Consider the following 14,513-nt stretch of genomic DNA (forward strand, 5'->3'; position numbering starts at 1 on the left):
GTTCTGCTGAGCCTTCGACACCCGTCGGCACCCTTGGGGTGTCGGTAGCGACCTGGCGGCCTGTGACTGCCGACTGCCCTCCCCGAGGCTCTCTAGGCGGGCCTACCCGGCACTCGGCACACCCACGGGGTTCCATATTGATCCCTCGCCCTCCCCTCCACCCTCCGGACCCTGAGGCTCAGCGCCTGGCTCGGCCTCATGGCTCGGCCCTGGAAGACTGGAAGGGGAGGCCCAACAGCAGGCCGATTCGCGCTGTCCCTCTCGCACACGCGGGGCGGCCGTCAAGGGTGCGAGAGAGACAGGCCGACAGGGGCGGCGTGGCTGCACAGCACGTGGAGCCTTGCAGCCGGGCCGTTGCACTGCCTGGGCGTGGGCGGCCTGCGCCACGCCACTGGCGTGCCACTGGCTGTGGGGCTGCCGCTGTTGTGCCGACAAGTCCGCGTGGACTAGGAGGGAGTGCCGCTCCGGGCTTGGGCCAGAGGCTTGGGCCAGAGGCTTGGGCCAGAGGCTTGGGCCGCGCACCGACGCGCATGCTCTGGCGGTAGTGGCGGTAACCGTGCCAACGGAACGGGGTCGTCCGCCGATGGGCCCTTGTGGGCCTGCTGCGGGGTCGAGGTGCGCGCCCGATGCGCCTCCCGGGCGGTGCGTGACGGCGTGCCCGGCGTGCGTCCCCGGTGACCAGGTCGACCAGGTAGCCGCCTAAGATGTCCCGCGGCCGGCGGCATGGAGCCAGACGGGGCGTCGTCGGGGCTTCCAGCCCCCGGCAGTGATCGGCGCGCGCGGCTGCGGCACGGCGCCAGCGTGAGCGCGCCCCTCGACGGCATCCCCGAGGACCTGCTGTTCTTGACGCCCAGGCCGGGGCAGTCGCCGTCCCCGATCAGCTCCGGAGCCGCCGACGACGAGGACGACGAGGGCCGTGAACTGGTACGCGCACTGTGAGCCTGAAGGCTGGTGAGGCGGCCAAAATTCGGCACGCGTTTTGAGCTCCAGAGTCGCTAAACGGAACTCGAACCGAACGTGTGACCCCACCAATGGATTGCTCTCCGAAGGAGAAATCCATTGATGATGTCACTTGCTCGGTTCGAATCCTGTTTACCCACTTTGGAGCTCAAAACGCGTCCAGAGTTTTGTCCGCCTGCCTCCACCGGTCTTGGCCCACTGTGACGCGCTGCGCCGCGCCTCCGTGTTGTGTGTCGGGGCGTGCGTTTTGTTTGCAGTGCACCGCTTGTTTGCTCGCAGGAGCGCTCGCTAGAGCGTGCGGCGAGCAGGGCATCGCACCCCGCGCAGGGCGCACAGGGCGCGCAGGGCGGCCCTGGCGGCGCGGGGCCCTCCGCCGACGCGAAGGACGCCAAGGCCCCCCCTGGCGAGGTGCGGATCGGCGAGTGGGGCGTCGGCGAGCACGCCAAGGAGGGCGTCCCCGCGGTGGGGAACGACCCCGAGGACTGGGCCATCTTCGACGTGCTGGTGAAGCAGCCCGTCCACAGCCAGGACGACGAAGAGGAGGAGGACCTCAAAGGCCTCAAGGACTACGACGGCCTCAAGGACTACGACGGCCTCAAGGACTACGGCGGCCTCAAGGACTACGACGACTTTAAGGACGGCGACGGCCTCGAGGGGCTCAAGGACCTGAAGGACGTCTTGAAGGACACGTGCAGTGAGCGCGGGCGCCAGGGGTCTGCTACACCGGGGCCGGATGAGCTAGCCCATGTACTGGTGAGTGTGCTTGCTGGGTACACTGGCAGAAATAGAGCGGCTATCCTTCGCGTGTACTCGTTTCGAAAACGAGGGCTGCGCCCCGCGGGGCGCGCCACCGCAGGCACGCTTGTTTGGACACAGTGGTTGGCGGCTTCGCGCTCAGCCCGCCGCTCTGTCTCTCTCGCACCTACACGGGACGTTCTGTGAGTGCGAGAGAGACACAGCGACGATAACGACCCTCGGAATCAGACTGCTGTCGCCCTGTAGCCCCTGCAAACGGGAGGGCGGGCCAGCCCGCCGCGCGGCCCCGTGCCGCGGGTCGGCCTACCCTGGGATTCGCAGGGGCTGAGCGCGCTGCTGGCGGGCTGCTAGGGCTGCCAGCGTAAAGCGTGGAGCTAGCAGTGCAGGAGCAGGGCTCCCCGCCCCTTCCTGGAATCGACATCGCTGCCGTGCGTGTCGACGCAGGGCTCATCCAACGCGTCGTGGAAACCCCCCCCCCCTTTTCCCCTGCTGGGTTTGACAGGGCGCCCCCGGCTGTGTTCCCCATACACCAAACCTGACTGACCCGTTGAAAAAAATACGGCAAGCTGATTCCGATCAGTGCCTTCCCTACACTCATGGGGCGTTCCGAAAGCACCGTTTGCTGAAGTCCAATGCCCGACTCTGTCTCTCTCGCACCCCTACGGACGAGATTAGCTGGGTTTGCAGTGAATATTGATCTCACGAGGGAAGGGGCCTGCCTGCCTGCCTTCCTGACGCACGCCGGACCACAACGTCCAAAAGTTTGACCCGCTGGCTGGGGAGGAGGCAGTCAGGCAGCCGCAGCACGTCGCGAAAACTCGATCGTCCGTCGAAAGTCGATAATCACCAGCTCGAATTTTTTGCTTTGGGCAATACGTCCAAAGTTTAATCAAATTTTCTACAAAAAGCAAAAATTTGCATTGAAATTTAGTGGGGACAAGTTTGAGGAGACGGTTCGATGAGTCAAACCCGGCTTGCAATCTCCTCTCACCCTTATTCATTTTTTTTATTTTTTTTAATAACTTTTTTTTGGAGAGTTGTTTTTACTTGGAGGCGGAGTGGCGGAGTCCAAGTAGGCCAGTAGGCGCGCGGGGCAGCCTTAACAGTGCGGTGGGCGGGCAGGGCGGGCAGGGCGGGCCGCTGCATGTTTCCATGCAGTCGCGCTCTGAGCCGACGCGCGCTTCTCGCTCGAGCCAAAACTTTCAAGTGAGGCACTAGTGCCACTCGACTGGATTCCGCCACCCGAACTGCCTTTGGCGCCGCGAGCGAGAGAGAGAGGGACGACCACGCAGCCCCGGGCACGCACTGCGCGAAAGGGGTTACCATTACGTCATTCGTGGATCACATTGAACCGTTCACACTTTGTAAAATGAGTACAATCAACGGCGCTTCAAAGTTGCGAAAATTTATGTGGAGCGTTGGCCTGGATTTGTGTCCGTTCTTGATGCAGTGAAGCAACAAAAGCAGGATGTCGTGAAGCAGAGTCGTGATCGAAGATGAGACGGGACAGCCAGACGCACAGTGGGCCAGAAGACCGGTGGAAACGGCCGAAATTCTAGACGAATTTTGAGCTCCTGAGTCGCTTAATGGGACTCGAACCGAGCGTGTGACCCCACCAATGAATTCCTCGTTCGAGCAATCCATTGGTGGGGTCACACGTTCGGTTCGAGTCCTGTTTAGCGACGCTGGAGCTCAAAACACGTCTAAAGTTTTGGCCGCGTCTACCGGCCCACTGTGAGACGGCCTGCTGGGTCACTGCTAACGGTGTTGCCGCCCCAACCACCCGCTCCCCGCGATAACGCGCTGCTCGCGATACCATCGGACTCGTTCGCGATGGCGGTGGGGGTGGGTTTGTACAAGCACACACGCCATTCGCGGCTATTCGGCTTCGCAGCAGGTGTAGAATTGGAGGGGGGTGCACTGGGTACCGAGAACACACTTTTACGCACTGTACGCCATACTTTTACGCCTGTAAGCACGCACGCACGCTCAGGTGTGTATGTGAGCGTGACTCGACTAAGCGTACACTCTGCAAAGCTTTGTAGTGCTTTGCCGTGTTGAAAGTGCTGAAGTAGACACCCCAGTCTGCGCAGCAAGCAGCTGCCTGATTCCGAAGGATAGTTCCGAAGCTCTGTCTCGGAGATCTCTGTCTAGTCTAGAGACAGGGCGACGAAACGATCCTTTGCTAGGGAGGCGGCCGAGGCGGCCCATGACAGGGCGCGTTGTACAGTGCACTGTACAGTACAGTGTTGCGGTGTGTGGCGACATGCAACAGCGGGAGGCGTGGCTGGAGGGCCTAACCTGTCCGCGACCGCGGGGATCTTGACCCCAATGTGGGTGCCGCCGCGCCCCGCCACTCGTCTGCCTGCGTTTGCGTCTGAACTGGGTTGGCCCCGATGTCACGCCGAGGCACAGCTAGCGCCCTCCCCCCGGAAGGCCCCCCCCCCCCCACCGCCACGGCCGCCCCTCCCTGCAACCCCTTTCTCTCCGCGCCCCCTGATGCGCGCCGCAGCGCCGCCCCACTGCAGGGCTTCCTTCCCGAATCGCAATCCTGACCCGATAAGCCTAACCATGCCCTCGGCTCGCGCTTGCCGCTCTAGACGTTCCAGCATCACTCGTTCAAAAGCTAAAAGAAAATGAAATTTGCAGACGTTACAGACGGCGGACCGGCTGGCCGAGGACGCCATGGCGCACGACGTGGCCACCACGCTGCGCAGCGAGCTGGCCGCGCTGCAGTACAAGCGCGACCGGCTGCTCGCGGAGGTAAGCAAGGTCGCGGGTTCAAATCCCGACCAAGTCCGCATTTTTTTTAACATTTTTTCCGCGCTGTACGGCACCCTGTCTGTGGGCCAGAAGGCTAGTGGAGGCGGTCAAAATCTCAGACGCGTTTTGCGTTCCAGAGACGCTTAATGGGTCACACGTTCGGTTCGAGTCCCAGCTACTCTGGAGCTCAAAATTCGTCTAGAATTTTGGCCACCTTCACCGGTCTTCTGGCCCACTGTGCAGCGGCAGGCAGTCGCGTTCACGCCGTTGCTCTTGTTCGACAGCTGCAGGACATGAAGGGGCAGCTGCGGTGCCGCGAGCAGCGGGCCCTGGAGCTTCAGGTGGAGTCGGACCAGCTGCGGGAGCAGGCCGCCAGGCAGAGCTCCGTCATCGCCTCGCTCAGGAAGAGGGTCCAGGTGCGTCGCTCTGTCTCCCTCGCACGCCTACGGCACGGCCCATGAGTGCGAGAGGGACCGAGCGACCGCGCCAGGGACTAAACTACGGCAAAATGTACTCAAAAACTGCGAAAGGAATAGGCGGATTTGAACCCGCGACCTGTGGTTTCCGACAGGAGCTGGAGGAGCGCGAGCGCGCGGCGTCGTGCTCGCTGGGGCGGTCGGAGCTGGCGGTGCAGACGCTGCAGCGGGAGTCCCGGCAGGCGGCGGACCGCGTGTCCGAGCTGGAGGCCAAGCTGCGCCGCCTGGAGCTGGAGTGCCACGAGGAGGAGGGGCTGAAGGACGCCGCCAGGGGCGCGCTGTCCGACCTGGTGCGCAGGCTGGCCGCCGCGCTCGGCGCCGAGCTGGCCGACTCCAGCCCCGAGGTGCTGCTGGTGCGCGCCGCCGAGCTGGTGCAGGTAGGCGGCCGTAGGCCCACATCACAGTGGGCCAGAAGACCGGTGGCGGCGGCCAAAACTTTGAACGCGTTTCGAGCTCCAGAGTCGCTAAATGGGATTCGAACCGAACGTGTGATCCCATTCGAGTCCCATTCAGCGACTCTTGAGCTCCAAACGCGTCCAGAGTTTTGGCCGCCTCCGCCGGTCTTCTGGCCCTCTGCGCGCCGTGACGGCGAACACGTTTCAAGTTTGGAGCTTCACCTTTTGAATCGCGCGTCGTTCCTCCAGGAAGCGGGGCGTCTCCGCGCGCGCGCCGGCAACATGTGCGAGTCCCTGCAGAGCGCGGAGCAGGAGCTGCGGAACTGCAGGGAGGCCCTGCAGCGGCAGCAGGCCGCGCACATGTGCGAGATGGACCGGCTGAAGCAGGCAAGCACACGCTGCACAGTGGGCCAGAAGACCGGTGGAGGCGGTCAAACTCCAGACGCGTTTTGAGCTCCAGAGTCCCTAAACAGGACTCGAACCGAACGTGTGACCCCACCAATGGATTGCTCTCCGCAAGAGAAATCCATCGGTGGGTTCACACTTTCCGTTCGAGTCCTGTTTTGGGACACTGCTGCCCAAAAGGCGTCAAGAGTTTTGGCCGCCTCCACCGGTCTTCTGGCCCACTGTGCGCTGTCTCACTCGCACCCACGGGGCCAGGCGAAGGCGAAGGGGTGCGATTGAGACAGAGCGACAAGAAACTTGGACATGAACGCGCGTGGGGCTGGTGACCTAAACGCACCGCGCTCGCCGCGCTCGCCGCGCTCGCTGTGCAGGACAAGGAGAGCGTGGAGCTGGCCCAGCGGTGCACGGAGCGCGAGCTGTGCGAAGTCCGCGAGAAGCTGTCCGTGACGAGTCGCTCCCTCAGCGCCTGCACTACAAACTGCGCGCAGCAGGAGTCCGCCATCTGCTCCCTGCGAGGTGAATCCACCCTCCGCCTGCAGACCCATTCGCTTCCGTCTCTCTCGCACTGCCTCCAACTGTTGTCGTTTCGGCGTTGCTCGCAGAGGAGGTGAAGATCCGCGAGGAGAAGTGGCTGCGGCTGCAGAACGAGCTCCGCCACCTGCTGGAGTCCCTCGCCATCATGGTCAGCTCGCCCAGCCGCTTCGTCGAGTCCTCCGAGGGCTGCATCAAGGAGCGCATCCGGGAGATCCTCTCCGACAACAAGGACCTCGTCGTGGTGAGCCGGCCGAACTGCCTCTCTCACGCTCGTGCGAGAGAGACAGGGCCACGAAACGCCCCGTTAGGACGGGCCGCTACACCAACGAACCACAGTGGGCCAGAAGACCGGTGGAGGCGATCAAAATCCCGGACAGGTTTTGAGCTTCAGAGTCGCTAAATGGGACTCGAACCGAACGTGTGACCCCGCCAATGGATTCCTCGCTCGGAGAGCAATCCATTGGTGGGGTCACAGTCGCACGCTCGGTTCGAGCCCCATGTAGCGACTCTGGAGCTCAAAACGCGTCTCGAATTTTGGCCTCGCAAATCCACTGTGCGCGAGGACTCGAACCAGCGACCTTTTCAGCAAATGGACACGCTGCGCGAGAAGGCGTGCGGGCTGCAGCAGCAGCTGGGCAGGCAGTCCGAGATCGCCGAGTCGTCGTCGTGCCGCGCGCGCGTCCTGGAGGAGGACAAGGCCATCCTGGAGTCCAGGCTGCACAAGGCGGAGAGCGACCTCACGGCCTGCGACGTGGCCAGGGACGCGCTGCGCAGGGACAAGTGCACGGTAGGACATAGGGAACATAGGGAAAATGTTAATATTAGACAATTAATATTGATCGTACTCTCAATACATGAACATGAGCTCACGATGATATTGATATAAAGCGCGGATTGCTTGTCGCTTCGGCAGTTCATGGAGTTCCTGGACCGCCTGGGCAGGGCGCTGAACATGGAGGAGGTCTCCAAGGACATCGGCGTGGACATGCACACCGAGGCGCTGCTGGTGCGCGCCGACCAGCTGGCCCGGCTGGAGAGCGACAAGATGGTGGACAAGGTGAGGGCCACTGCCAGTGCCTTTTTGTGGTGTACCAGAGGGAAGTCCCGCGACACTCCCGGTGCCCCCGTTCCCTTCCTCGTTCCCTTTCTCCTGCCCCCTTTCCGTTTCCGGCTGCCCGGTTCCTCCTTCCTCCCTAAGTGGTGTGTTGATCGCAGCTGCTGTTGAGTGGGACTCTGCCCAGACTGCGGCGTCCGCGCTCGCCCCGGGACTCGCCCGGCAAGGAAGTAAGGCTGACCCGCCAATCGGCGCTAGGCAGAACTAGGGTAGTCAGCATCAGGTCGAAATGACGTCATGTTGACGCCATTTCGACTTTTCTGTTCTCACTGGGCATGTTTTCTTCGTCTTCTTTTCCATAGCTTAGCAGTCACAGCCCGCAAGTCACCCATCAAGGCCGCTACCGCATTCGACACAGATCTAAATAAAGTGCCAACCATCTGAAACTTGAAACTAACGCTGCCCCTAGGAGAGACACCTTTAATCATTTCCCCCCAAATCTCGGTTTTTGTCGAGTTTGAAAGCATTTCGTGTAAATGAGAGTGAGAGTTCGTTGGACTCGTTTTCCGCTGGAACCTCTTTAACGCTAACGCGCTGACGTCACAGCTGCCTTTAGTTCACCCATCGCTCACCACGCTCACTTAGCGTTAGTGGCGAGCCCCACGCACCATCCCCAACCGGTTCATGCTGCGTCCTTTCTTCGACGAACCAAGTTTACCCTCTTACAACGCGTAGTTGCTAGTTCATAGGACCAACAGGCGATACTCCTCCTCCCGGTCTTTCATGGAAAATGCCATATTCAGATGACACTTGTTTCCGCGGGAGTATCGTCTAACCTAACCTAACCTAACCTAACCCAACCCACGACTGGCGCTTCCAGACGGCCGCAGTGTACCAGCTGCAGCGCCGGGTGCGCACCCTCCGCGAACAGCTGCAGCGCCGCGACCTGCACCTGGACCTGCTGCGCCGCAAGCTGGCCCTGCAGGTGGACAGCTGCCGCGCGCGCGCCATCGTCGAGTCGGAGCGCGATGAAATCAGCCTCAGGCAAGCAGCCTTTCTCAGCATTTTGTTTGTAATTTTTGTAAAATTCACCTGTTTTGTCAGAAAAAAAAACACTTATTTCGTTAAAAAAAGATCAACCTTTTTTCATTGTGCAGAAAAAAATCTACCTTATTTCTGTAAAAAAAATCACCTTTTGTTTTTGGTAAAAAAAAAAACCGTTCTCCTCTGCAGGGCCAAGAAGCTCCAGAAGAAGACGGAGTGCCTGCAGCTGCAGCTGGCCGAGGCGCGCACGCTCAACAGGGACCTCAAGGCCCAGCTGGCCGACGCGGCCGACTGCAAGGTAGATGGGGAGATGGGTGGAATAGGTAGACAGCGAACGGGACGACTCTGGCCGGCGCTTTTCCCATTTCCCTGGGAAAGTGCCGTCAGGCGCCTGACGAGCACCGGGTAGGCCGTCCCGCGAGACTCCGCAGTGCTGCAGTACAGCCTACCTCGCAGGCGATTGCGATTAAGGGCTGGACCACAAAATGATCGTGTGCCTTTCGGGCACGCCCTGCCATGTCGGTGTTTCACCAGCACATGCTCGGCGTGCTTATTGCAAAGGGTCGGCGACACTGCTATGCTAACCGAGTGCATTGGGCCGCAGATCACGGCGCTGGAGAGGGCGCGGCGCATCGAGGAGCTCCAGAAGAGGCTGATGGACGCCGAGGTGGTGCGCACGCAGTACAACCGCAAGGTCAACATCCTCAAGGACCAGGTCCGCGCCACGGCGCAGTCCGCCAACCAGGAGCGCTCCCTGAGCGACCACCAGGCGCAGCTGCTGAGGGAGGACCTGGCCGCGGCCAAGACGGCGCTGTCCGAAGTGGCGCGCAAGGAGACCCAGGTCAGACGCGTCATCTTGCGTTCTCCGGTCACACTTGAGTCGCGATCCGCATCGCACAGAGGGCCACAAGACCGCTGGAGGCGGCCAAAACTCTGGATGAGTTTCGACCTCCAGTCGCTAAATGAGACTCTAGCCGAACGTGTGACCCCATTTATGGATCCCTCTTTCGGACAGCAATCCATTGGTGGGGTTACACGTTCGGTTTGAGTCCCATTAAGCGACTCAAACCGCGTTCGGGATTTTGGCCGCCTCCCACCGGTCTTCTGGCCCACTGTGCATCGAAAACCTCTCCGTGGCGCTGACACCACTCTGTGGTTGCAGCTGGAGAGCTTCCGCGGCTCGGTGAGCAAGCTGCTGGGCGTCGAGCTGCCCGCCACGGACTACGAGATCCTGGCGCGGCTGCAGAAGCTTGTGGCGGCGCACCGCGACTTCACGCTCGTGTCACGTCGCTGGGACCACCACGATCCGCTGGCCCTGCCCGTGCCGCTGCCCGTGCCGCTGCACGGACACGGGCCGTGCACGCCGCCGCCACCCAGACCCCTGTCGCCGCCGAGGTCCGCGCGATGCGCCCTCGCCGCGGCGGTGGCCGCGGACGAGGCGGACCTCAACTCCATGCTCGACGAGATAGACGACATCAACGGCATCTTCAACAAGCGGCCGCACCGCCTGGCCTCGTGAAGGGAAGGTCCACCGCGAGGATAGAGCTTCTGCACCGGGAAAAACTGAGGCATTTAAATACTATACGAGACATTGAAAACAGTTGTAAGCATTGTAGAATGTTTTTATTGTGCAATTCATAAGTTAAATTACAGAAGAAGGAAAAATTGTAACCGGATATTAAAAGATTTCCTAATGGATATAACAATTTTTAAGAGGGGAAAAATTTTAACATAGCAAAAGGACCTTTAGTACCTTTTAGGCGTTTGTAAACAAAAGATAAAAAACAGAAAACCTTGAAGAGAACTGAAAATACAATTCAAAAACGTTTATCAAGACATAAATTCTAAACATGCAATTCTGTCAAATATTTCCAGAAAGTGGATTTTTGTGATTTATGGGGAAAACAAACATTCTGATCTTATATGATACATTAAAACACAATGCACGAGCAGAGTTCTATCAAAAAGGCCCAACTGAATTACAATTCCACCACCATTCTCAGTCAAACACCACTAAAACACTAAAGTGAAGCTCATGACTAAAAACTTGAAAAGCACATCTAACCATTCAACACATTTCAAGATGATTCTTAAATTAAAGCAGATCACATAATTTCAAGGCTTCAGCCATTAATGAAACAGGAAGCCATAGAGATGCACAAGATAGATTATGAAATGATTATTGTAGTTTGTAGCATTGCTCATGAATGACTGAAGCCTAAAATCACAGACATCCACACCAAAACAATTCTATCAGTTCACAAAATAGAAATGTTTGATTAGCTAATCAACACATTGAAAATCAAACAAGAACAGGGATTCAGCAGGTACATACATACACATCATATAAAGAGACAAAAAAAGGGGGTAGAAAGTTATGGAGTTTCAAACAGCAGCAAGGTTTGCTCAAAACTCCAAAGGCAAAGAATAAGAGAAATTATTTCCTCTCCAGTACAAAAGCATCAAGATGCCAAAATAGATTGAGTAACAAAAACCTTTCATTTAAAAGTTTCAGAAACAAAAAATGAAAATGCATACTATTTCTGTAGAATGAAACATCCAACTTATCCAAAATTTTGGATTTATTAACGGCAGTTAGAAGGCAATTCAACATGAGCACGTTTGCGTGGCATTTGGCTGAAGAATTCTCGGATGTCTTCTTCTCTCACAACCTTTTTGTTTTCAGCAAACTTCTGCAGATACTCTTTCAATCGTTCTTTCATGTCATTATAACCTGAAACAGGTAGGCAAAAATGGATGAAACCTTCAGCAGACACATCAATGTCCAATCTACAAATACCGAAAGAAAAGAAAGAAATAATTTAAGGGTTAGGTATTTGATGTGATTTTTAAAAAAAATTATCAAATGATAACATACCATGCAGAGCCTCAATTTGAGCAGTACGATCAAGTTGGGAAAGAGCACGCATAGCATGGTCATATTGTGAGTTTCCTTGACCATTTGCACTCTTGGCCTTTCCCTGTTCTTCATAAAACTGAACGGTGTCTTGCAAATCAGTAAGATACGGCACCGCCTCAGCTTCATATTTTTCCTAAACATACACAGGAAGTTAGGTACTTATACTCGGTAACACCAACAACATAAGCAACAAAGACAGGACATATTTATCTCACCAGACACTTCTGGCATGTGCATAGTTGTTTGCGCCACCCTTCAGGCCAGAATGTCGCACCCTTATGCTGTTCCACTGGCTTGAATGTTGACAAAGTGCATTCTACCCCATTGCTTTGGGTGGAAGGAGTTTCTCCATTGTTCTAGAACATCATTAAAAACAATTAGTCCAGGAAAAATAGGGGCTCGAAAAGCAACTAAATTTTAATTTAAGGTACCTTTAGAGGAGATGAAGTGTTAGGTGCTCCTGCAGAGGTGGTAGGAGCACATGCAGTGGAGGTAGTTTCAGAACTTTCCGAAGCAGCTATTTTCTGAGGGGTCATTTCTACATTCACCTCTGTTTCGGCAGTCCCTTCAGTAGCTTTGGTTACTGTCATTTACACAAATATAGCAGTTAAATTATGTATGACAATTTGAAAGAAAATCAGTTTTTTTAGATGAAGAATAATGAACTTACAACACAACCCAGCGTAGTTCCACAGGAATGAATGTTGGCTCATGCAGGATCCACAGATCATCTCACCATAATCACTTGGAATGAACTTTTGGGTTCCAAGGTGCTGATAAAAAGAATATTGAAAGACAAGAATAAATTTATCTCATGTTGAACGGAGAACGAGAGGTGCAGGGTACAGAAGCAAGCAAACTTACTCGGCCATGATACCAATCTTCACATATTATGCACTGAATCATTTCATCATCAACTGGATCCTCAGAGTCAGGATAAGGTCTGTGGCAGGTACAGTAAACACCATTGAAGTTCTGATTGTACTTGTTATTTTCATTTATATCCTTCACCTGTTTTGAGAAAATATCACACAAAACATGACGCTTAGTCTACCAAATTCAAATCTCGCAAGAGAAAATAAACTTCACAGCAGGAGGTTATTAACGTACCGGCTCCAATTGACACTTGTTTCCTCCGAACAAAGAGTTACCACAATCACAACGGAAGTTCCTGGATGTCAAGAGAAAAGACCATCAGTGGCAGTCAAAACTTTCACGTCTTAAGAATTGGGAAAATGAATCGGACATGGGAAAATGTCACACATACCGCTTGGTGTACAATTCGACAAGGTCATGACCCTCATGGCACGAATAACTGCAGGCCAGACAAACGCCACCCTGCTTTTGCTCGGAATTGGCTGGAATGCAGGTAGTGCAGGCATAGAGCGCTTGACGTCTCACATATCCCTGCAACAAGCAAAGTCATAACACAACTAAGTCATGATAGCCTAAGCACAATAACAGAGACGAACAGGTAAGAAAACAATAACAACAACAAACACTCAATGGGATGACAACATGGAACAACTACATACTCCCAACACCAACTCGACAGGTTAGGTGTGCTGTCACACAGATGTCAGCGATCTCGATGACAAAGTTGGGAGTTCACGAGACGAATAAGTCACAATTGCGATTGCATTATCCGTAAATGTAACAGAAACCACCTCTTTACCTGAGGGTAGGTGCAGTTCTGGGGGTCGGAGCCTCCGAGCACAGCGTTCGCGTCTTCCTCCAGCTCATTTTCCTCCTTGAGCACATCAACCATGGTGATGGCATTGCTTTCGTCGTCCTCCGCATCCGCCCCGTTCCGCAGAGTTTCTTCACTTGTAGATTTCTCCGCCATTGTGCCGAAATTTGTCGCCAATTGAACTTGGCCAAACCGCCCTTACGCCTGGTTTCCTTGACAGTTTTCGACAGAAGTGATCGAATTGTTTTGTCCCGCCGAATTCCCGCGCAGAGATCGATCGGTCGAAGCGAAGCTCGGGAAATGTATGAGAAATTTATCACTCAAGTATGAGAAACTTGGACCCGGCAAAGGAACCGGAAATCGTGCGCCGTTTTATTCTTCTCACCGAGTAATGGTGTGTTGAGTAGCATCGCTCGTCCCAGTCCGTCCGGTTCAGCGCTGATTGCCGTGTTGCATTAACTCGACCGGATCAAAATGGTACGTCTAGTGCAGATTTTCAATCCCTTGTGGCTTATTTTGCAGCAAGTTCAGTTTCCACTTGCCTACTTGGCCCGTGAGAAAGCTGACAAATGCCGCCACGTGTTTTCTAACCTCTGACATCACACGTGAGACAGTCTGTTTACACCCGCCTCCTGTTGCAGAGTACCGCAGCTTACAAGGACCCCGAAAAGCCCGTGGAGCAGGCTCTGATCCACAGAATTAGGATCACCCTCACCTCCAGGAATGTGCGCAGCTTGGAGAAGGGTGAGTTTGACGTGCCCGGAGATGGGCCCGGGTTCCCGTTCCGCCACCCGGCGATCTTCGACAGCTCCTTGCTCTGTGCGTAGCCGCCTGTGGCTTCACTCGCTGCTTTGATTTGGAACTTGGCGCAGTTTAATTCGTCTACCTAAACTCCCCAGACCGTTCGATTTTAACTTAGTGAATTTTCATTTACTGTCGGCTTGTCATGGCCGTCCTCTCACCGTGTCTAGTTGCCCCCAACGGTTAAGTGGCTTGGATGAGTGTTCTGGTACTGATTCTATTGTGTTTCTTGTTCCAGTGTGCACTGACCTGATCAACGGTGCCAAGAAACAGAAGCTCCGTGTGAAGGGACCAGTTCGCATGCCCACCAAAATTCTCCGCATCACCACCAGGAAGACCCCTTGTGGTGAAGGTTCCAAGACCTGGGATCGCTTCCAGGTATGCCGTTTTTCTCTTAAGTTTGTTACTACTTGATGACTTTTTTGTGGAATCTGACTCCAGTGTGTACAGAGTTAGGAGTTTACATTGGGATTGTTTTTATTTCAGATGAGGATCCACAAGCGTGTGATCGATCTTCACAGCCCGTCTGAGATTGTGAAGCAGATCACATCCATCAGCATTGAACCTGGTGTAGAGGTTGAGGTTACCATCGCTGACTCGTAAGCTGTAACAACTGTACCTGTTTTTTATTCATATTGAATAAAAGGGAGATGCATTTCTATTCGAATGAATTATTTGACCAAACAAAGTTTGCCAATTCTACACATGCTCCCAT

The 14,513-nt window shown here is 55.4% G+C and overlaps 3 protein-coding genes across 3 annotated transcripts; 2 read left to right on the plus strand and 1 right to left on the minus strand.

Moving 5' to 3' along the window:
* Positions 1-723: 723 nt before the first annotated feature.
* Positions 724-9,906, plus strand: LOC117654529 (coiled-coil domain-containing protein 170). The gene is made up of 15 exons (XM_034401223.1): positions 724-924; positions 1,240-1,713; positions 4,366-4,479; positions 4,764-4,895; positions 5,051-5,332; positions 5,600-5,737; positions 6,127-6,271; positions 6,358-6,530; positions 6,876-7,076; positions 7,203-7,346; positions 7,505-7,573; positions 8,224-8,387; positions 8,577-8,685; positions 8,992-9,228; positions 9,550-9,906. The coding sequence occupies exons 1-15, from the start codon at positions 724-726 to the stop codon at positions 9,904-9,906; spliced, it is 2,940 nt and encodes a 979-aa protein (XP_034257114.1).
* Positions 9,907-10,951: 1,045 nt separating this feature from the next.
* On the minus strand, positions 10,952-13,270 carry LOC117650756 (putative E3 ubiquitin-protein ligase UBR7). Its single transcript, XM_034394356.1, has 9 exons — positions 12,983-13,270; positions 12,575-12,714; positions 12,418-12,478; positions 12,172-12,318; positions 11,978-12,080; positions 11,739-11,890; positions 11,523-11,663; positions 11,266-11,440; positions 10,952-11,121 (listed from the first exon to the last, which is right to left on the minus strand). Exons 1-9 carry the CDS (start codon positions 13,151-13,153, stop codon positions 10,973-10,975), a joined length of 1,239 nt encoding a protein of 412 aa, XP_034250247.1. The 5' UTR covers positions 13,154-13,270; the 3' UTR covers positions 10,952-10,972.
* A 52-nt stretch (positions 13,271-13,322) lies between these two features.
* On the plus strand, positions 13,323-14,459 carry LOC117650764 (40S ribosomal protein S20). Its single transcript, XM_034394368.1, has 4 exons — positions 13,323-13,474; positions 13,639-13,741; positions 14,037-14,176; positions 14,285-14,459. Exons 1-4 carry the CDS (start codon positions 13,472-13,474, stop codon positions 14,399-14,401), a joined length of 363 nt encoding a protein of 120 aa, XP_034250259.1. The 5' UTR covers positions 13,323-13,471; the 3' UTR covers positions 14,402-14,459.
* Positions 14,460-14,513: the final 54 nt, after the last annotated feature.

Source organism: Thrips palmi, unplaced genomic scaffold, assembly GCF_012932325.1.
Source record: "Thrips palmi isolate BJ-2018 unplaced genomic scaffold, TpBJ-2018v1 HiC_scaffold_10, whole genome shotgun sequence".
NCBI classification, from domain to species: domain Eukaryota; kingdom Metazoa; phylum Arthropoda; class Insecta; order Thysanoptera; family Thripidae; genus Thrips; species Thrips palmi.

Excerpts from the sequence above, each read along its gene's own strand:
- LOC117654529 (XM_034401223.1), top strand. The coding sequence starts at position 724 with ATGGAGCCAGACGGGGCGTCGTCGGGGCTTCCAGCCCCCGGCAGTGAT. Across the intron at positions 5,738-6,126 it reads AGATGGACCGGCTGAAGCAG|GACAAGGAGAGCGTGGAGCT; the intron begins GCAAGCACACGC and ends CTCGCTGTGCAG. Across the intron at positions 7,574-8,223 it reads GGGACTCGCCCGGCAAGGAA|ACGGCCGCAGTGTACCAGCT; the intron begins GTAAGGCTGACC and ends TGGCGCTTCCAG.
- LOC117650756 (XM_034394356.1), bottom strand. The coding sequence starts at position 13,153 with ATGGCGGAGAAATCTACAAGTGAAGAAACTCTGCGGAACGGGGCGGAT. Across the intron at positions 12,479-12,574 it reads GTCGAATTGTACACCAAGCG|GAACTTCCGTTGTGATTGTG; the intron begins GTATGTGTGACA and ends CTTGACATCCAG. Across the intron at positions 11,441-11,522 it reads GCACATGCCAGAAGTGTCTG|GAAAAATATGAAGCTGAGGC; the intron begins GTGAGATAAATA and ends GTGTATGTTTAG.
- LOC117650764 (XM_034394368.1), top strand. Across the intron at positions 13,742-14,036 it reads TGTGCGCAGCTTGGAGAAGG|TGTGCACTGACCTGATCAAC; the intron begins GTGAGTTTGACG and ends TTCTTGTTCCAG. Across the intron at positions 14,177-14,284 it reads AGACCTGGGATCGCTTCCAG|ATGAGGATCCACAAGCGTGT; the intron begins GTATGCCGTTTT and ends TTTTTATTTCAG.